At 40.3% G+C, this 19,794-nt stretch overlaps 3 protein-coding genes and 1 long non-coding RNA gene across 7 annotated transcripts in view; 1 reads left to right on the plus strand and 3 right to left on the minus strand.

The window, feature by feature from the left end:
- LOC109966441 (tectonic-1) overlaps positions 1–1,404 on the plus strand; it is a 12,675-nt gene extending 11,271 nt beyond the window's left edge. Inside the window, exons 12-13 of the mRNA XM_020611271.1 lie at positions 1,008–1,139; positions 1,235–1,404. Coding sequence (XP_020466927.1) covers positions 1,008–1,139; positions 1,235–1,381 — 279 coding nt within the window. The 3' untranslated portion in view covers positions 1,382–1,404. The remainder of the gene's footprint in view (positions 1–1,007; positions 1,140–1,234) is intronic.
- Positions 1,405–1,976: 572 nt separating this feature from the next.
- hvcn1 (hydrogen voltage-gated channel 1) lies at positions 1,977–6,757 on the minus strand. Of its 4 annotated transcripts, none has more exons than XM_020611253.1 (6): positions 6,123–6,757; positions 4,353–4,534; positions 3,750–3,854; positions 3,434–3,665; positions 2,739–2,851; positions 1,977–2,065 (listed from the first exon to the last, which is right to left on the minus strand). In XM_020611253.1, exons 1-6 carry the CDS (start codon positions 6,229–6,231, stop codon positions 2,009–2,011), a joined length of 798 nt encoding a protein of 265 aa, XP_020466909.1. In that variant the 5' UTR covers positions 6,232–6,757; the 3' UTR covers positions 1,977–2,008. The 4 variants fall into 4 exon arrangements, with proteins under 4 accessions (XP_020466909.1, XP_020466912.1, XP_020466911.1 ...); XM_020611256.1 differs by lacking the exon at positions 6,123–6,757 and adding an exon at positions 5,604–6,003; XM_020611255.1 differs by lacking the exon at positions 6,123–6,757 and adding an exon at positions 5,604–6,002 and having other exon boundaries at positions 4,353–4,563.
- A 504-nt stretch (positions 6,758–7,261) lies between these two features.
- Positions 7,262–12,564, minus strand: LOC109966429 (uncharacterized). The gene is made up of 5 exons (XR_002275762.1): positions 12,472–12,564; positions 10,863–10,919; positions 8,961–9,010; positions 8,705–8,770; positions 7,262–8,463 (listed from the first exon to the last, which is right to left on the minus strand). It is a non-coding gene; the product is annotated as an uncharacterized LOC109966429 (long non-coding RNA).
- Positions 12,565–14,019: 1,455 nt separating this feature from the next.
- cfap96 (cilia and flagella associated protein 96) lies at positions 14,020–19,376 on the minus strand. Its single transcript, XM_020611304.1, has 8 exons — positions 19,294–19,376; positions 18,748–18,856; positions 17,727–17,946; positions 16,776–16,913; positions 16,235–16,310; positions 15,308–15,499; positions 15,025–15,188; positions 14,020–14,248 (listed from the first exon to the last, which is right to left on the minus strand). Exons 2-8 carry the CDS (start codon positions 18,845–18,847, stop codon positions 14,194–14,196), a joined length of 945 nt encoding a protein of 314 aa, XP_020466960.1. The 5' UTR covers positions 18,848–18,856; positions 19,294–19,376; the 3' UTR covers positions 14,020–14,193.
- Positions 19,377–19,794: the final 418 nt, after the last annotated feature.

The raw sequence follows: 19,794 nt of genomic DNA on the forward strand, positions 1-19,794 counted from the left end.
AAAAGACTCATGGCTGTATTAGCTCAAAAGGGTGCTTCTACTAAATATTGAGCAAAGGGTCTGAATACTTATGACCCTGTGATATTTCAGTTTTTCTTTTTTAATAAATCTGCAAAAATGTCAAAAATTCAGTGTTTTTCTGTCAATATGGGGTGCTGTGTGTACATTAATGAGGAAAAAATGAACTTAAATGATTTTAGCATATGGCTGCAATATAACAAAGAGTGAAAAATTTAAGGGGGTCTGAATACTTTCCATACCCACTGTATCTGCTGTCTGTCCCATGTTTGGACAGACATCTCTTTTCTGCTTCTGCCACTTCAGATAGATTCCAAAGGGAAGTCAAATTAACAAAAAGCTTTCACACTCTGAAAGATATCTAAAAATATACATTTATTCCTAGCTTTAAAAAATTCACAAGGCTGAGAAACCTGCATAACTGCCTTCTCCAGTGTAGTGAGCTCACGCCTCAGCTCAGGTGTTTCTACCCACACCGCAAGATCAGTACAGGTGCAACTGATAACACAAATTACTACTACTTCATATCAGGCAGGCAACTGGCATAGGTCAGTAGCACGTATACATTATGCATGTACAAAACCACCTCCATCTGTTACCACAGGTCATATTTTATATTCCTGTACACCATTTTACCAAACATTAAAAAGCCCTAGAAAAATATTACATTTAAATGTAAAAAATCCTACCAATGTTACAGAAACATTTTTTTGGCTTAGAATACTCTTAGTAGCTTTCCAAGGCCATTTATGGTAGTTGAACTCAACCAGGATATAAATCTAATATATACTGAAAACTTGAAACATGCATTTTTACCCAAACATTTTTTTTCTTCCTATTTGAATGCACATGCTTTTTCTGGTTGCCTATGAAAGTATAGTACCGGAGTCACATTCATTTGTTCAATGTACTTGGCCAGTAATGCTGATTCTGATTAAACATCACATTATTTACATTGCCACCATCCAGCAACATGTTGTCATTTGCAGGAAGCACAGAGTTGCAGCATCCCATTGTCATTTCATTTAGAAATTGAATGGACCAAATATGGATCTCTGGTGAATCCCCAGCCTCAGATTGTGAGCATCAAAGAAGTTATCCAAACCAACACTACTAACTTGGTAAGAGTGGTGTTCACAAACAGGTTTTAAAAGAGAAATGAAAAGATGCCATGGAAATCTATTCTTCAAATCGGCTTGGTCTTATTTTCCCACAGGGCTTGTTGTCTGGAGGCAGCAGTATCCTGTCAATCAGAAGCTCGGTGGCCTTCACCTCAGTGTCTGCTGCTGCTCTTCCTGGTTTCAGAGCCATGCCCACCATCAATGCCACACTACCCTTTGACTTCTTCTTTCCTTTTGTCTGATCCAACAGCTACCCAACACTCTGTATGGGTTCCACATATCAGCATATGGCCACATTTACCACACACACTGGTATGTGGCCTTTATAACAAGCACTGTGTATGATGAGGCTGCTACTTTATATTGTGTGTGCACTGTAGATAGGATTTTTGTAAGGAGGTTATTTAACTTTTTAAATAAATTAGATCTTTTCATTTATTGCAACCCTTTTTTAACACAACTAAATGTCACTTATCACATGTACATTTAGTCCTATGTACAAGTAAACAGCCTGAAAATGTTTCAGGTATTTACAAGGAAGTTGAGGCCATGGCCTTACTGCTATGTGGAGTGGAATCCAGTAGCATCTTAATATTTGACATTCATTAGATAAATGCAGACTTTAACTGGTTTCCATCATTATAATGACAGGAAACATGATTATGAATCATCTTATACAGATATTCAAAAGAAGGCGATTTCTCTACAGTTAATGTAGTAAAGCTCCTTTAAACAAATAACAATACTGAAATCAGGTCTGCAATAAAACATCATAGAGCATATGGCTTGAAAATTAAAAGTAATGGTGCAGAAAAGTACATGAGATACATGGCAGTGAACAGTTGCTCCACAGCAATTTTCTTGATGAGTTAGAAGTCTATGCCATGCTTCCTCAGGAGGTCTTGAAGTTTCTGGTTCTCTTGTTCCTACAACATGTGGGAGACATAAGACTTGGTTTGTTGTTGAACCTCATTTAAAACTTGAGCACAGACAGTGCTAGCCCAGATTTCTGTTTTAGCTTTGGTGAGTTACTGTAACATTAGAAACCCTTCCAGAAACTGTCCAGATTACCTAAGGTTTTGTGCAGGGGAACATTAATTATGCTCCACATCCGACTGTGCTCATGAATGTTGCATTGTTGGACCCATTTTTTAGCATTATTTATTGTTAGTGATGCTCTTTTGGGATCTCGGTATTTACTTTGGTGTGTACAGTGTTAACCAACTGCCACCACCCTAATACCCTCAGATAATTTGATCAGAAACCTTTTTAATTTTTTATTTTATTATTTTTTTTATTGATTATGTGGTCAACTAAAACGTCTGGATGCAAAAGTACTGATTAATTGTGTAAAATTTTAACTGTAGGATATAAAGTCCCCACAGGTTGCAAAAGTGTCCTCAATTGTAGCTACTGCCCTGATGACCTCATGTATTTTAATGTGTATAAATTCCTTAATACAGTCATCTTTGCTGGTGTATGTGGAGAATTACAGACCTCAAAAACTGACCATTCTGTTCTTCTTCATCTTAATAAATCTAAACCTTTGATACCCCATGATACATTCAGATTTATTATAAGAAGCATTTCAGGAATCACCAGTTTATCAGTGCGCTCCTGTAGCTCTGTGGCTCTTTGAACGAGGTGGTCGTAGCTCTCCTTCAGCTTGTGGATCTTCTGGTCGGCACGATTTTTCACTGAAACCAGGATACCTGCAACACATTCAAACACAGTCACCTCCAGATGTAAGTATGCTGCCTTCTAGTGCTTTTTGAAATGTACGTTTTCACTGCAAACTTGAGAAAAACCTTACATTTAATAAAGCAAAGTCCAGTATATCCTTACAAACTATGCCACACTGGGTTCTCGACACCTGGGAGTAGGTGGGCATAAGGACAAGGGGCATTTGTAGGTGTGTTTGTATGCATGGTGGCACATGCATACAGTCTGTGCCAGTCTGCAGTCTTAATGTAGTAATGATGAAGATGAACATTTTTAGTTATTAGATATTTAATATCCTGTAGCTTAATGTTAATATTAGCCTGCTCACATGAAAAATGACAATGACAACACCCTGTTGAGCAGGTAATGTTTGTCATGTTCAGGCTTAGTTTTAGCATGCTAGCATTTCACAAAGCGCAAAGTACAGCTGAGGCTGATGAGAATGTTATTAGGTTTGCAGGTATCTGGTCATGAACTGAACTGTAACTGTACTTGTATTGAAATGCATTTCATTATAACGGTGATGTGTTACTTTGTCCCCTGTACACTGTCAAGTAATGAGTGTCACTGACCGTTGATAATTCTGGCCACCCTCCAGAGTCGCAGCAGGATCAGGAGACCCAGTCCATTAAAGGCGTCCTCGTGGAAGACAAGGACAATGTCCAACACGAAGGACACCACCACCACTATGCCATCAAACACCTCAAACTTGTGCTGGAAGAACTCCAAGCGGTAAGCAAACAGCTTACCAGCCAGCTCCACCATGAAGAATGTGAGGAGAGCCAAGCTCAAGTAATGAAACACCTGCATCAACAAACGCTGCTTAGTCACCATACTTAATTATAACAGTGAATTTCCTTTGAGTAAGCAGATGGGTTTTTGTCTCACCTGAGGAGCAACATGGTTGTGTTCCAACTTGATAACAGAGAGATCTATAAGCAACTCTGCCAGAACAAAGAATGCATCCAGGATTATCAGACACACCACCACCACCTAAAAGCAGCATCAAACAATTAGTGAAAGGTCCCTGTCTTAATCCAGCCTCTTAGATTTTGCATGAAAAACAACAATCTTTAAAAAAAAAAAAAAAAAAGCAAATTCATAAAGAGACACCTAAACAACCCCAGTGGATAGCTGGAGCTCTCTATCACGTTTCAGATCCATTGTGCTCTAAACGTCTCACATGGTGTCATTTAAACAGTAGGTCCAAAGAGGTCAAAATATTTTAGATCTTACAAAGAAGGAGGCGATTAGAGAAAGGTTTAGAAAACTGAAAACAGATTTGTTTGTTCTTCTTTCCTCTCCCATTAATCATCTCTCCACCCTTCACATTTATCTTGTGGCCCTTTAGAGGGGAACCATTGGATAACACTGCTGTTTTTCCCCACAGTTTATGACATTTCATCTAAGTGGAGAAATCACAAAACTTGCTTTCAAACTTCACTGACATTGCTATGCCAGCCGGCAGGTGACAAGACTAGTGTGACAAACCTGGAATCGATTTGAGCCGTAGAGTCTCTTCAGTGCGTCCCTGAAGGTCAGCGTTGTAAACTGTCCTGTGGCCGGACTCAACTCCTCGCTGGCCACGTGCAGCTCTTCTTCGTCCCATTGACCTGGCTGCTGATCACCCACAGTGGTGAAAAACCTCAGGTATTGAGCCATGACAGCAGGCTCTGTGGAAGGAGAGGACTAGGTCCCACTTCAGCTCACATCAAAGGTAAGGACATCAGTGTCAGTTCAAAAGTACTGTGGAGCGAGATTACACAGCTGTTTTCTTTATACCGTTTAATAAACTACAACTTAGAATATGTTTCCGTTATTTCAGGAACTCCTCTGTTTAGCTGTTTGCAGACCAGTGAAGGTTAGTAACAGCCTCTGTTTTTGCAGGTTTCTTCCTTGAGCTTTGCAAAAACACATCCCATCAGCGCAGTTTAACAATCTGAGCTTACTTCTGCATTTTTACATTTGCAACATTATTGAGAAAGCAAACCACCTCAACCTGGAGTCAAAAGGAAGCTGCAAGCAGTTCTCTTCAATGAAACACCCCCCACAATCCCCAGAAGCTACTTGGTAAAAAGTCACGAGGCTGTTTACAGCTGAGGTGGAAGACATCCACCTAATAAAATCACAATCCACCTCCCCCTGTAAGGTAGCTCAAACTACCACTACATCCTCTTTGGAGTTAAATGGCATAAGGGCATGGGGATTGACAAGACACAAACCTGCAGCTAGGAATAAAGTGACACACAACAGGACAGACAGTAATTCACTAGTGAGTCAGCTGACTAGAACCAGCCCTGCTGACTCAGAAAATACTTTGATTCGAAGAAACAACAGCAGCACAAAACACTCATTTTTGCTTATTTAATATGGAGAGGGTCGTAAAGTGGCTAGCACCGATTAAAAAGTGAATTGGACGTAAATGATGTGTAGCAGGCGAAAATAAATTTTAAAAAAAAGCTCCTGTGAACATGATCGCAGACAATGTTCAACGTTTCCTACAATGATTTGCACAAATCTGCGCAATGGTTAGTTTGGTTACCCAATCCTTATCTGAGCAATGGGCATTTCATAAGGGTCGGAAAGCTGCTGCACAGCAGACTAAGACTCGTGATAAAAACATCCGTTTGGGTGGTTTTGCCAACTAAACATTTTTACTGCCAATAACGCTACCAGTCCGGTTTAGCGCGTCACAACTACTTCGTATTAGGCGTAACCGTGATATTGCATTAAAAAGCTTACCTTTTTTCCCCCTCCACTTTGCTTTTTAACTTTTCTGTTCCACACAGACCAAACACTTAGTGAACCGCATCCAGAAAAACTCCGCCTCCGCCGCGCAACCAAACCTAGTTCTGTCCTCTCCGCACTGATCCGTGAAGGTTTTGGACATTTTATGTTATCTGGCTTAGGTAGAAACATTAGGTTACTTAAAACCTCGTTTGGAGCATTAACCTACAAGATGTTATATTATATATTGTATAAAAACTGCACAGTATAACACCAAGTCAGCTGAACTTCAGGGACATCATTCTGTCCATTTAAGAAGCACAAGTGATTGTGAATCGGTTTCATTGCATTGGTGCAAATGAAAGCGACACCAGGTGCAATGAAGAGGCAAAAGCAAAACAACCCCCAACAAGAGAATGGTTTTCCATGTGGTGGCCACAGACAAATGCTCCCTCTTGATCCTTCCTGACTGATTCTTTTCAGGTTTTGTGTTTTGCTGGTGTCCTTGTCACTACTGGCAGCATGAGGCAGTACCTGCAGCCCAGTCAGGTTGCACAGGTAGTCCAGTTACTCCAAGATGGCACATCCATACGTGCAGTCGCAGGAAGGTTTCCTTTGTCTCCCAGCAGAGTCTCAAGAGCATGGAGGAGATACCAGGAGATTGGCCGTTACTCCAGGAGAGCTGGACAGTGTAGAAGAAGGGCAACAACCCAGCAGGACCGGTGTCTGCTCCTTTGTGCAAGGAGAAACAGGAGCAGCCCTGTGACAGCCCCACAGAATAACCTTCAGAAGCTACTGCTGTGCATGTTTCTGACCAGACTGAAGGAAATACCTTCAAACCGAGGTCAGACCTTATGCTGGTTCAGTGGGCCCTGGGTTCCTCCTGGTGCAGGACAATGCCCGGCCTCATGTGGCAGGAGTGTGTAGGCATCTCCTGGATGATGAAGGCATGTTCCCCTGACCTAAATCCAACCAAACACCTATGGGACATTATGTATCAGGGCATCTGACGCCACCAGGTACCACTACAAACTGTCCAGGAGCTCAATGATGCCCTGATCCAGGTCTGGGAGGAGATTCCCCAGGACAATATCCACTGACTCATCAGGAGCATGGCTAGATGTTAAGAGTGCATACAGGCACACGAGGGCCACACACACATGAGTCACACAAGTTGTCCTGATTTGCCACAGGTTGATGATTTTGGTTTCCATTGACAGTTTTAGTTTGTTCTGAACAAATTATACAGTGCAGATTAGTAAAGTCTTTCAACTTGAATAATTCCTTCATCAAGATCCAGTGTGTTTGTGCGTTACCTTAATCTGTGAGCAGTATACTGTGTAAAATATACACACCGTTTAATTCCTTGGCTGATCTCCTGAATATTAGATTAAAATACTCACCTGAGATCAGCCAAGGAATCATTATCAATTTGACTGCAACCACCTCAAACTTGTGCAGTAAATCAGTGGGTTCCATAACTGATTACAAATGTTTCATTGTCCAGCACATCAAATTTTGTATTATTTGAAAGTATCTTCAATTCCTTAAATCATATAGCCTTAAACTTTTATTTCAAATGTCAATATTCTAGGTGGTCAAAAATTCTACAAGTAGCAGTGATTCGAAGTGTATCTGTATTTTAAAGAAAAAAGTAATTGTGGAAGCACAAGCATCTGACAAAGTTTTAATGCAATTATAAAACACATTCTGTACTCAAATTCTTACCAGAAAGAGGGAGAGAAACAAGAAGAGTTTTAGACAGTGAAGACAGATCTCAAAAGAATATTTTCTCACTTCAAAGTTCAGTCTTTTTGATTTAAGCTCCTTTGAATGGGTGGCATCTGTTTGAGCTGGCCCATGATCAACTTCCTGTACATTTAATGCATTAAAGTCAAGCTATTCTCAGACTGGGCCAGTCAGAAGAACTAGATACCATTGTGGTTCTACCTTATAGGGACAAAGCACATCCCTGGAGAGGGCACAGAACAAGAATATACATCAACATATGCACAAAAAAAGCTTGTGTTCTTTTGTCTTTAGTTTTAGAATCAAGTGTGTCAAAACATGGTGGTACATTTGTGGCTACTGCAGCCTCAGGCAATGTCTTCCTTGCCTAATGGTATAAAGTCCATCCCTGCATGAGGCTCTCTGCTGAGAGCCAGTGTACAGGTGTCAGTAACAAGAGACAGTAAAATTGTTTTGTTCTTTATATGAACTTTGTAGACCAACTTTGGAACACTGAACATACCCTTTAAGATTCAGATTTAACAGAAAACCTTTCTGTGGAGGTAAATGTCTCAAACTGAACTGGTGCTTCAACAACACTTTATTGAAACCTTTGTACACATTCAGGATGGAACCAACACAGATTTTACATTGTGGTAGGACTATGACCATTTCCTGCAGATGGCAAATGTAGATGCCTTCTAGGGCTGCAATATAAATCCTTTTGTGAGCATGATTGAGATCCCTGTGCAAACTCAGTCTCACGTGACAATGATTCTGCCATGTTCGCATTAGCAGATGCCTTGCACCAAACCAAGTGCTCCTTTTCGTCGTTAAGATGCGTTACCCAATACCAGGAGTTAAGGATGGGCAATGACTTAAATTTAGGACAATCAAGCTGCATGTCTCTGGACTGTGGGAGGGAGCCGGAGTACCCAGAGAGAACACACAGGCACAGGGAGAACATGCAAACTCCGCACAGAAAGGTCCCTGGTCGGCCTGGGGCTCAAACCCAGAGCCTTCTTGCTGTGAAGCTACAGGCTCATCAGGCTGAGCAATGCAGCTAAACGTGGGTGTAGCGGTGACTGTCCGCAGCCACATGGACACATGAATTTTTCCACAGCAGCATGGCAGGAATCACTGAGCCCTACAAACACAAAACAAGTATTACCAAAGAGCTTGTATCCAAGTTATGTGCAACAGTCTCATGAGAAATGTTTCAGGTCTTCAGTCAGATTCTGGTAATTTGTTTTACTCAAACCTGTGCCAAAGTCCAGAGTTTCTCTCCCAATACCATGATTCCACAGCAGAGAGGAGGTCTATGCCATGGCAGTACAAGATTGGGTTTACAGTGCATTCCTCCTTCACATTAAGTTTGTCATACACACCTGGTGTCAGGCTTAGTTCCTCACGGGCGTCTGCCGCCCCCTCCAGACCAGTTGCCCCACATGCTCCTGCAGAGAGCTGAGCAGTCAGTGACACTAGCACCACACTGCAGATCACGGTTGACAGTTGGCTGCTACGCTCAGAGTTCCAAGTTCACCATGGTGTTTTGTCAGCATGATGTGTTATATTATGTCATCACAGCATGTAACATGAATGTTTTAATATAAAAATAGCTGTAACTAGTTCCGTCATGTTCACCTTTAATCAGCCTGCAGCACCACTGTCAGCTCCACAGTAAGCAGCTCTGCCTGCAACACAACCACAGGAAAACAGTGAAAGTTCAGACTCAACAGGCCATTACACCCAGTGTCCAGTGAAAGTGCAATCTGTTAGAAAACCGAGCCGGCCCATTCTTTGTGGGCTAAACTTTTAATCACGATAAAGCAGCAGGTTAACAGATAAAAACTTCTGTCTCAAAGTCCATTTGTGAAAAAGTTTGCATGTCACAACATAAATATCACACTCATTTGATTTTTTTTTTTAAGGCACTGACCTAATAGAGGGCTGTAGGGATGATTTTTGTAGGCCCAGACATTTACCGAGGGAGAGTTTCTGAAGAGCTGCATGATGAAAGTGTGCGACGTCTTGTGTCCAGACAAAAAGCAGGTGTTTGCAAATGGAAGCCTTAGCAGAAATACGGTTGCTGACTTTAAGTTCAAGTTTATTTATTTTGGTATAATATTGTATCTTGTCTGTTTCGATTCATATTTATGTTCAAAAGACGTTTAGTTTGTCTGTTCAAAACATTTTTATCCCGTTTGGCCCCCGACCTAAAGTGTTCTTTGAGTTTTGGCCCCCTGTGCGATTGAGTTTGACACCCCGTCTTAGCATGACCTGATCTAGCTAGTGACCATGGCTGTGCTGTCAGTTTGCAAGTGCACGAGTTTAAACATAACGAGGCTATAGAGGCAGACTAATGAGTAGACGAGTCTATGTTTAGTGTGTTGACATGTAAAATCCCAGACAGCCTCTGTAGTCTCATTTAGCCACTTGTTACCAACCACCTTTAAGACAGGTAAAAGCATAAATAATCATGAGTGGGGTATTTACACACTTATTTAATTTCATAGAACAAAATGTGAAAGTGTACTGCCCTTGGGTTCACATTATTTCAGGCATCCAACCAAAAAACCCATTCCAAAAAAAACAAACAAAAAAACAAACAAACAAAAAAAAACCCCAGACATCAGGGCACTGGAACCAGAAGGGCAAAAAATGCAAACTCAGTTGCAGGTTTTACAACTCACTACTATGGCACTCTATATACTATAACTGTTATCACATTTACTCAGTCTGAGTTCTCTATAGCCTACTATACAGGTCGGCATGCATGTCAGCAAAGTGATTTGCTGAGCTGGACACACTGGCACCTTTGGTTTGCATAGGTTTGAAACATTTTTCCCAGATGGGTTTTCCGTAGGCTTGTTCTGGCTTTTGGCTTTGTGAGCGAAGTAATATTTTGTTATGTAGACAGTGGTGAAAACAACTTTCGTGCAGCCACACCTCATTTTTCCAACATGAAAGAAGCATGCAGCTGACAGCTGTGTAGTCTACATGAGAAAAAACAGTGGACACACCTACTATGTGAGCAGGGAGCGGAACCAGAGCACTGTACACACACCGCCTGGCTGTAGCACATCAAAGCAAGAATTAAGTTCTTATGAAATGCTGTCATTCTTACAAGTATAGATACTAATAAAACAGGGTATTGTACCATTTTTAGTGGCAAGGTATTGTAATACCTTCCTAGTACCATGCAACACTAGTGATATAACAACCTCTAAGACACTGAACCACATTTTGTGGTTTATATGGTGTCAGTATGTGATTGTATGGCCCTGCACTAGGCCTGTCCTGCTGTTAGACCAGGACAGGCCACTCTCGTTGGGCCATGCTCTGCAGCAGCTCAGCAGCAGCAGACTCTAAAACAGAGCCTGCAGAGCTCAGACCAGGTACAGAGACTTCCTCTACCAGCACTGTAACACTGAGCCAGACACCACCGCCTGGTCAGCTGACTAAGAGCTGGGGGGTGGTGGGGGGGGTCCCAACCATATTGCTTCTGCTACAATGACTGAAATATGGAGTGGGCTGTGTATTTACCTTTGTTCCCCACAGTTGCTGTTCTGCCACATTTGTTCAACAGGGGATGCAGCATCTCTGAAAGGACAACATGAATGTCACACTGGTGTCAAACAATAGGGCCTCTAAAGGGCTGTTCATACTTTGTGTGTCTCCATGTCTGTTATGTTTGAGCGACATAATTTTCATCATCTTCCCAGGCCCACACGGACTCTGTGCCGAAGCCCACCAATGGCCCAAAGCCTGTGTCTGCGCAGACAATCAACATAGCGGAAGCTCCAACTACACATGTGCCACAATGCTTGCAGAATGTTGGCATACGCAAACAGCAAGGAGACTCTTGATCTGAATTATGATTAGGAATGCGTGTATGTCCCTCATCCATGTTTGTGTATGCACAAAGTATGTCTAGCCCAAGTGTTTGTCATTAGTGGGCAGATAGTGAAGCTCTGATCAGTTGCACACTGCAAATCACAGCTCTCAATAAATCCATCAATCAACAATCAATATGTTCTGACTAAATTAGCGTCAAACTAGATTTCTGGTACAGAGGGCAAATAGTTACTACACACAGTGCTGTAGACTGTACAGGTGTGATATAAGTATATACACTTTGGGTTCAGATTGGCTGCTTTAATCTGAAGCAGTGTTCCCTTTTGCTTGACAAGTTATAGCGGTTTTTAGGACCGTACCCTAAAACAGCTGTGGTTGTAGGTAAAAGCACCGTTAGCTTTTAAACAGGCTACATGAGCTGTAACTGCATTCTCCCATCATGAAAATATACAAGGTCATATTTTATGAGCACTTTTTTCAGGTTAATGCAATGCCCATCTAATGAATAATCAACTCTGAATACTGTAGTTACACTTTCTAGGTATCCATGTATTTTGCAGCTTGCTGTATATGCCATCCTTTATGCGAATGAAACAACCCGTTTAAAATAAATTTAAAAAAAGGATATGCAACTTAAGTTTCCATATATTTTGTCCAAAATATTGCCCATATTTTCAAATATATTTTAGGTAACAAATATAGTGTGGGCAGCATGGTAGCCCCATTAAGGAAAAGGACAAATAAACCAAGTCCTAAAGTCCATGAGGCCTAGATGAGGCTAACTAACCATGAAGCACATGTTGCTGCAGTCCGTAATGTTTGAAAACCTAATGGTTATGCAGTTTATATAAATGCATTTGGGTCCAGGTCCCGCAGTGCTTGGTCAAAAGTGACCCAATCGTCCAACGAACCAAGGTACAAAATAGGGTGCACGAGCGCTGCACTGGGGGATGGCTTTGCATAATCCGGCAACCCTAAATATTGGTCTTATCAGTGTCTTATAAATGTTCTTATTGGTCTTAACAGTGCCTTATAAATGTTCCATAAACCATTTTACCCCGTGACGAAAGTCAAATTACAGCGTCCAACTCCTTCACAAAGGACGACTAATCAGCAAACAGCAGTCCGAGGCTTTCTGACCGTAAGTTCGTTAGACATTGAGGTTGTTTTGACGGTCTTTGTGGTTATTTAAACCCTGAAACGACGTTACATTCCTGCACAGAGGAAAACGTGCAGCGAGGGTATTATGTCACCCATTTATTAGCACTCTTACACCAAAAACAACTGAAATACTCACCAGATACAAGAATAAAGTTGGCCACGCAGGTATACCGCATGGTTCCAGCATTCAGAGAGGGGAGAACGGAAGTCACGCGTTCATTTATAAAGTGTAGTATGACGCTATGCATTGTGGGGAAGAAAGCTTTCCCAAAGATCGTCCTATGAGCAGATGTTCCACTAGCCTGTTGTCCCCCGCACAATCATAATGGGGTAGAGTTAGCTTCTGCTCATCACATATTTGAAACGTTAATTTTGAGAATAACAACATTAATTTAAAAACGCTTAAATAATTGTAAATTATATTAAATACATTATTATTATTATTATTATTATTATACATTTATAAATGAAACCTGCAAATAAATATTTGTATTTTACAGAGTCTAGGAATCATGTTTCTGATTAGCATTAATTAATTATGTGTATATATAGGCTACACAATGTGATGTTTGTCCTCAGTTTTATTTCAGCAAAGTAGTGTACATCATGATAGCCTCCTGTGTACACAGCTTACATAATCAAAAAACAACTATAACAGTAAACAGATGTAAACAGGAATGAACAAGATGCCAGGGGGTATAATCATAGCAAAAAAAAAAACAAACAAAAAAAAAACCTAATAACTAAATAAATAGATAAACAAAATAAATAAGGAATCAATTATATATCCATCCATTATCTATACTGCTTATTCCTGAATAGGGTCATGGGGGGGCTGAAGCCAATCCCAGCTGACATTGGGTGAGAGGCAGGGTACATCCTGGACAGGTCACCAGCCTATCACAGGGCTGACATGTGGATAAACAACCACACACACACTCGCACTCACTCCTACGGGCAATTTATAGTTGCCAGTCAACCTAAGCTGCATGTCTTTGGACTGTGAGAGGAAGCTGGAGTACCCAGAGAGAACCCACACAGGCACAGGGAGAACATGCAAACTCCACACATAAAGGCCCCAGGCTGGCTGGGGCAGCAACCTGGAACCTTCTTGCTGTATAAATTATATAAAAACATTAAATTGTTTATTTAATATTTAGGGTCACTGTCCTGCTGCATCCCCCAACTTCTGCCGAGCTTCTGCTCATGGACAGCCACCCTGACATCACCCATAAACTTGGGAATTTATTTTCCCTTACATGATGGCAAGCTGTCCAGGCCCAGAGACAGCAAAGCAGCCCCACATCATGATGCCGCCTTCTCTGTACTTTACCACTGGAATTATGTGTAATCATGCTGATATGAAACATGAACACATCCAGTTTCACAGACAGTTGATACTATCCAAAAAAAGTGCATACACTGTGCATGTGTACATGGTGCTTTACCATTCAGCTACTGGAGTGTTGTCACTACATATGGACAAAAAAGTCAGCTCACTGTAACCTGTGAGTGTCCATCATTCAGGTCATTTCAAAAACCCATTAAACATCTTGCATAGACAAGTTTCATCATTTTTAAAAATTTCCACAAAGCCTCATATTTAAATAACTACAGTAGGTACATCTTGTACTGAAGAGTAACTCTGCTTAGCCTTATTTGAGCTTTCATTTATTACTGTATTTGTGACATAAAAAGTATAAAGAAAATAGGAACTGATGAAACAAAAGCAGCAGAAGATCACAGATTAAACCCCCAATCACAAAATTGGGTTTATGTCTTTACACAAAATGTAAAATACACTGTAAAATAACTTATACAATACACTACTAGTGTTTGTGCAGCACAGGTAATGTAGTCAGAACGTCATCATAGCTGCAAGAGTTGAGGTGTAGTTTGCTGAGTTCACACTCCTGAAAAACAATAACAATAACAATAACAATAACAATAACAATAACAACAATTAAAAGAACATGCAGATTTCAAGGAAAGGATACATGAAACTTTAACTTCTCTTTTATTGTTCTCATTTAAAGAATCTCACTGTTACTGCCCCAGTCTTATAGTTAGCTTAGACTTAGTTGTTAAAGCTGTACTAAACTATGTTTCTGGATTAATAGTGGATCAAACAATAGATCAGACTACTATGTGACCGGTGTTGCTCCTAGTGACAAACCCACAAAGATTTATTATAGTCCTGTACTATCAGCTCCATGGAACCTTTTAAATACCTTCAGCTTACTTACATTCAGTTTTAATCTTATTTCCAGCAACTTTACTGTTCTGATTCAACACTATATTAAGCAAACAGACACAATTAGAGACTAGCTAGTCTAAATAAAGTTAAAGAGCCAAATAATTTGCCCATGGAGTCAGTAAAAAGAGATCAAAAAGAAGGTGAAAATTGTGAATACTTAAATTGATACAAGCATGGCTCCAAATGAAGGATGATGTTGCTCTGAGTCTACTGATGTGTAAGGAAGTCAGGTCATGCAAGTTCCAAAGAAAGCTTCCTCTGTGACCTATCTCAATCAGACTGTCTACTTGTTTAAATTTCTCAACCTCTTGTCTGTTTGGGACTAAATATGAGATTTTCCTTTGAGGAAAGATCTTCACATGGATGTTTGTGCCACCCTGTGCACCACAGGAGAGAGAGAGGGAACATGAATGAGAGAGACAGGGATCACACCTGTTAACACAGGCGGTGATGATACTCTTGATGGGTGTGCTCTTAGGACCAGGAGCTGGATGGAAGATTCTCTCTTGATTCGTTGGTTTGGACCGGCGGATGATGTATGGATCAGCAGAATGTGAGGGATAAGTGTCAAACGTCCCTGCTTTCATTCCTCCCATCTAGTATAAAATACATCCACATAAACATACAGAAAGTCTCTTCAATATGTAAAATGAAATACATCTACACATATCACATTATTTCTGCCTAATACAGTAAAGCAGACAAAGATATTCACCCTTTTGCTGGGGGATGGGGGCTTGAAGGGAACAGGAGACAACTTCTGTGGAGGTGGGAGGGGCTTATGTGCAGTTGTTGGTGGGAGTGGCCTCTCATTGAAGTATGGATTGCCTTGGAAATAATCTCTGGGGTGAAGGTTGAGCTTGAAGGGACCATCTCTTATCTTGGAGCGATGGATTGCTGCCTCCTTCTGTATCATAAACATGTACACACATATTTAAATGTGATCTTAAAGAAGGAGTAGAAAACTGCAGCTGTTTTTGTTAGTTTAAAGGCCTAATTTAAAACTATAAAGGATTTAAATCAAACATTTGTGGAATTACCATGGTCAAGGAGGTAAAAAAACTCATCTGAATGTTCCACATAGTGACATAGAGTTTGGTGAATTTACAGATTTGCACATTGACCAATAGAAAGTCAACTTGGAAACATTGATCTCTGAGGGGAGGAAGTGCAAGAGAGTTCAAAATGGAAGCAGCTATCATCACTTATTAGTTGTGCATCATGATCCAGACTTACTGAACCCACATCTGTTGGAGAAGAACTCCACATTGCCTAAACAGATTGCAGACTGAAGCATTCATACAACATGTTCTAGATCTAGATGATTTATATTGGTGCATTAAGAGTGTCAGCCAATTTTGTGTAATCACCATGTCTTTTTGTGGTACCTGTGTTTGTCAGTGAGTAGGCTATGACTCAGTACGGCTCAGCGCAGATGTTAATGTGGACATTTACTGTAACCTCACACTGCCTCCTCATACTATATGTTTATCAGTCACGTACTGTAAATGCTCTAGACTGCAATGTTTCTGTTACTGTATGTATAATGCTAACCAGATAAAACCAATAGAAATGATGGTCAAGACTAATGAGAAAATAAAACCTAAGCCGTAATAAAATGGAATTTTCTGTTAAGTGTTACCTTCAGTAGTTCTCTGACTCTGTCGTAGGGGTCTGTGGTATACAGTTCGATTTTGGACAGCGTCACGTTGGGATAACTGCAGGAGACGATAACATTTATCTCAGCTGCATTGTATCTATCATGGGTTAGTCATAGTATCTTTACATGGAGCATTTGAATTATAAGAAATGCTCATCCATACATTTAACTTTATTAAAGTACAATATCAAGTCCCTGTAATCCAATTAAGGATAACAACAAACCCGTCAGCCAAATTGGTTTGCTTGCATCTGACTGAATTAACTCTTTTCTCTACTGTGCAACACTTGATAGTTGTACATTACATTTCAAAACATATGGATGTTTCTAAGATTTCTTATATGAGTTCACTGGTTATTAGAAACCATCCTAAATCATGGGTCAGATCATTCAGCACATGCAAATATCTTCAAATATGGAATGATGTAAAAATGCATGTACAGTACAGCCCGGTGTTTGGGAGGGACAGAAGAAAATGATGCTAAATATGGTTGTTGAGTTATAAAGCGTTCTTGCCATGAACCTGTAACCACTGCCTTTCTTGGGAGGTGAAGTGAGGAGGTTGCGTCCAGGTGAGTGATAAGTTTTCTGGGCAACTGACAGAGGACTCATGGCTTCCACTGGTCCTGATAGAGTGCCATAGTAACTACCTGAACCACAGCTGAAAACAAACAGACATGCAATAGTGGGTAAGTATAACAAAGCAATGGATGTGAGTGTATTTGTGTATATGTGCTTGTCTGGAGACATACTGTGTTTATCATTTTAGAGCTTTAGGCTACAGGGCAGACAATTATGCTTCTATACTAGTGGGACCACATTTACAACGAGGCAGCAGCCTTCTGTGTTGTAGTGCATTTAACAGCCAATTTCAAAAGGGAAGGATTGTGACTGAGTGCATCAACTGAAGAGTATTTCATTTTAGACCTGGAGCCTGGTTGTGACTGTCAAGTGCATATAGGATTTTCACTAAATCTCATAGTATGATGCCATGACTGTTCTTCTATTATCACCCTCAGGACACATTTTACTTTTCTCTCTCTTGCTCTCTTTTTTTTTGTTCCTCCATCAAGGAGGTTATAGCTTTGGTTCCGTGTGTATATGTGTGTGTGTGTGTGTGTGTGTGTGTGTGCTGGTTAGCAGGATTACAGACAAAGGGCTGGATGGATCATTAGCATACTTGATACAGACATCAGTGATAACCAATCCTAGAAGTGATTAGATTTTGGCAGAAAAAGATCAAAGGTCACAAAAAATAACAAAAAATCATAAAAATATCCATCTTTAACATGTCCTTATGGGGACAAAAAGCAAGCCCCCAAAACATGAATCCTCACATTAGAGATTAGTGACTTGGTTAAGGTTAAGGTCAGAGTAAGGGGAAGGCTTAGGGTAAGACCCCAGGAAACTATTGTAAGTCAGTGTAATGGCCCCTGCACTGATGGAAACACAACGTGTGTGTGTGTTTTCTCACAGCTTCTTAACACCATTAGAGGGCAGGAAGGCCTTGCCCAGGTTCTTCTTGGCCTGCTGAAGGTGGTTCTGTCGGGTCAGTCTCAATGAGTCACTCAGTGCTTCACGTTCAAAAATCCGTTTATAGGACTTCTCAAAAAAACCAGTCTGCAGAGCACATCGCTCTCTAGGGACACCAGCTTGCATCTGCCGGCTGCGATAGGCCGATTCATTGAATGGACCTGGATTTGGAATCACATTTAACCAACATTATTTATGATAATATAATGAATATATGAATAATGAATTATCATATCATGTAACTATGAATGTAGATAAACCATGTCTAGTTAGTTTGGCTATTATTATGTTGTCATTAAGAGGTCATTCAAACAATAGCACAAATACATATTTATTTCTTACACAAATTGTTATAGTTGTAACAGTGAAGTTTTTGTTGTTCATTGAAAAATTTTGTGACATCACTCAAGTAAAATAGGGGTGAATGGAATTTTGCTTGTCTTGCTTAAGTCAGTAAAATATTATACCAAAAACCCAAAGAGTGTCATAGTTCTAAAGGATGAGTGTGTTATGGTTTGGGACTATTTCCTGTTCTGGACTTTTATTTTGAAAACATTTTTCTGTCCATGTCATCTCACATGCCTCAGCTTCACTCCGGCCCTTGTTTAACTCTCACCTGTTGCTCGTTGACTCCAGTTCTCAACCTATATATTCTCTTCACTTCCCTCAGTTAGTTGTTAGCTCATTTGTGCACCACATGTTGCTTTGATTCTGTTTTTCCTGCCTCATTGTGACTATCTGAAATCCATTCTAGTGTATAGCAAAATTATATAGACGGGACAAAGTATGAGGCAAATGGGTTTTTTTATTTAGATTTTAAATGATCTAATCCTAGTTTTAGTTTTCGTTTTCTAAAATGTGGTCTAGATGGGCTCCATCTAATGAATATTACCTATAAGGAAGTAGGAACACATGTGCATTGTTATGATATAATTGGCCAGATAAATAAATGGTGTGCTTACGGTTGGTGGATGGGTTGTACTTGTCTCCAACAGAGATGTAGCTCATCTCTTTAAAGACACCCAGGCGCTCCATGTCGCTCTTCCCTTCAACTGATGGCATCTTTGCACACTGGAAAAACATATTACTATCATGTAACAAACTGCTTTAGTTGAACCATTGTGTACTCAGGGGTTAACTTCTGCCAACCCCCCCATTATAAAAAAGAATATCAGTACATTCACAAACAGGAGTGTCTGAATTTAAAAGATAAAAGGAAACGCATCTTGGCAAGGGAACAGATCTCGACACCACACTGGGTTTGTCACCAAGTGATATTCCGGGCCCTCAGCATTTTCAAATTAAGAACTGTGTGTACTGCAGTCTATAGGGCAACAACACCCCAAAGTTTGGCCTCAGGAATTACAAGGATTTAATAATAATAATAATAAAAACTAACTCATTTGCTGGTTAGTCAAAATCCTGTATAAAAGTGTAATCAATTAAACCTTACAATAACGAGGACGTGGTGACAAAGACAACACGCAAATACCTAGTTTTAAACATACCTGCAGTTGGTGCGTAGCAGTTAGGGAGGCTGTCCTGTCTATTTGTCCATCTATTTATTTGTCCAGCTATGCAGCTACAGAACATCCTGTGTCTGTGTATACAAGTTGGTTACCTTGGAGAAGGGGAAGTAAACGGTTTTCCTTCAAAATAAAAGCGTAACATTTGTTTGACAGGTCTTTACAGTTGCTTTGGTATGTTTCTCGAACCATCCTTTATATTTGCCAGACAGTAAGAGCATTTCTCCAAACAGTTTGGACAAATGGCACCACACAATGGATTACTGGACCTGCAAAAGTATGTCGCTTGCTCAGAATCCTTAGGTTATCTCTCAAAAGTAAAGATTTATGTCAATGAACATGTCAGTGGCATCAGAATGAGAAGCCTGTGTCATTGTTTATGAACATGGCAGTCAGAATGCTTAGTTATGTTCTCAGTATAACAGTGTACTATAAGCATTTTCATATGTCAACTATAGCTCAGGTTTTCATGACAATGATTGA

Source organism: Monopterus albus, unplaced genomic scaffold (genome assembly GCF_001952655.1).
Source record: "Monopterus albus unplaced genomic scaffold, M_albus_1.0 scaffold111.1, whole genome shotgun sequence".
Classification (NCBI taxonomy): Eukaryota; Metazoa; Chordata; class Actinopteri; order Synbranchiformes; family Synbranchidae; genus Monopterus; species Monopterus albus.

What these genes read in the sequence shown, in the direction of transcription:
- hvcn1 (XM_020611253.1), bottom strand. Translation starts at nt 6,231, where the DNA reads ATGCTCTTGAGACTCTGCTGGGAGACAAAGGAAACCTTCCTGCGACTG. An exon ending in GCAACCTGACTGGGCTGCAG is followed by an intron (nt 4,535 to 6,122) that starts GTACTGCCTCAT and finishes CTCCTTCCACAG; the next exon opens with AGCCTGCTGTCATGGCTCAA. An exon ending in GGTGGCCAGAATTATCAACG is followed by an intron (nt 2,852 to 3,433) that starts GTCAGTGACACT and finishes AATGTGTTGCAG; the next exon opens with GTATCCTGGTTTCAGTGAAA.
- cfap96 (XM_020611304.1), bottom strand. Translation starts at nt 18,847, where the DNA reads ATGCCATCAGTTGAAGGGAAGAGCGACATGGAGCGCCTGGGTGTCTTT. An exon ending in CCCCATCCCCCAGCAAAAGG is followed by an intron (nt 15,189 to 15,307) that starts GTGAATATCTTT and finishes ATTTTATACTAG; the next exon opens with ATGGGAGGAATGAAAGCAGG. An exon ending in ATCACCGCCTGTGTTAACAG is followed by an intron (nt 14,249 to 15,024) that starts GTGTGATCCCTG and finishes ATTGTTTTTCAG; the next exon opens with GAGTGTGAACTCAGCAAACT.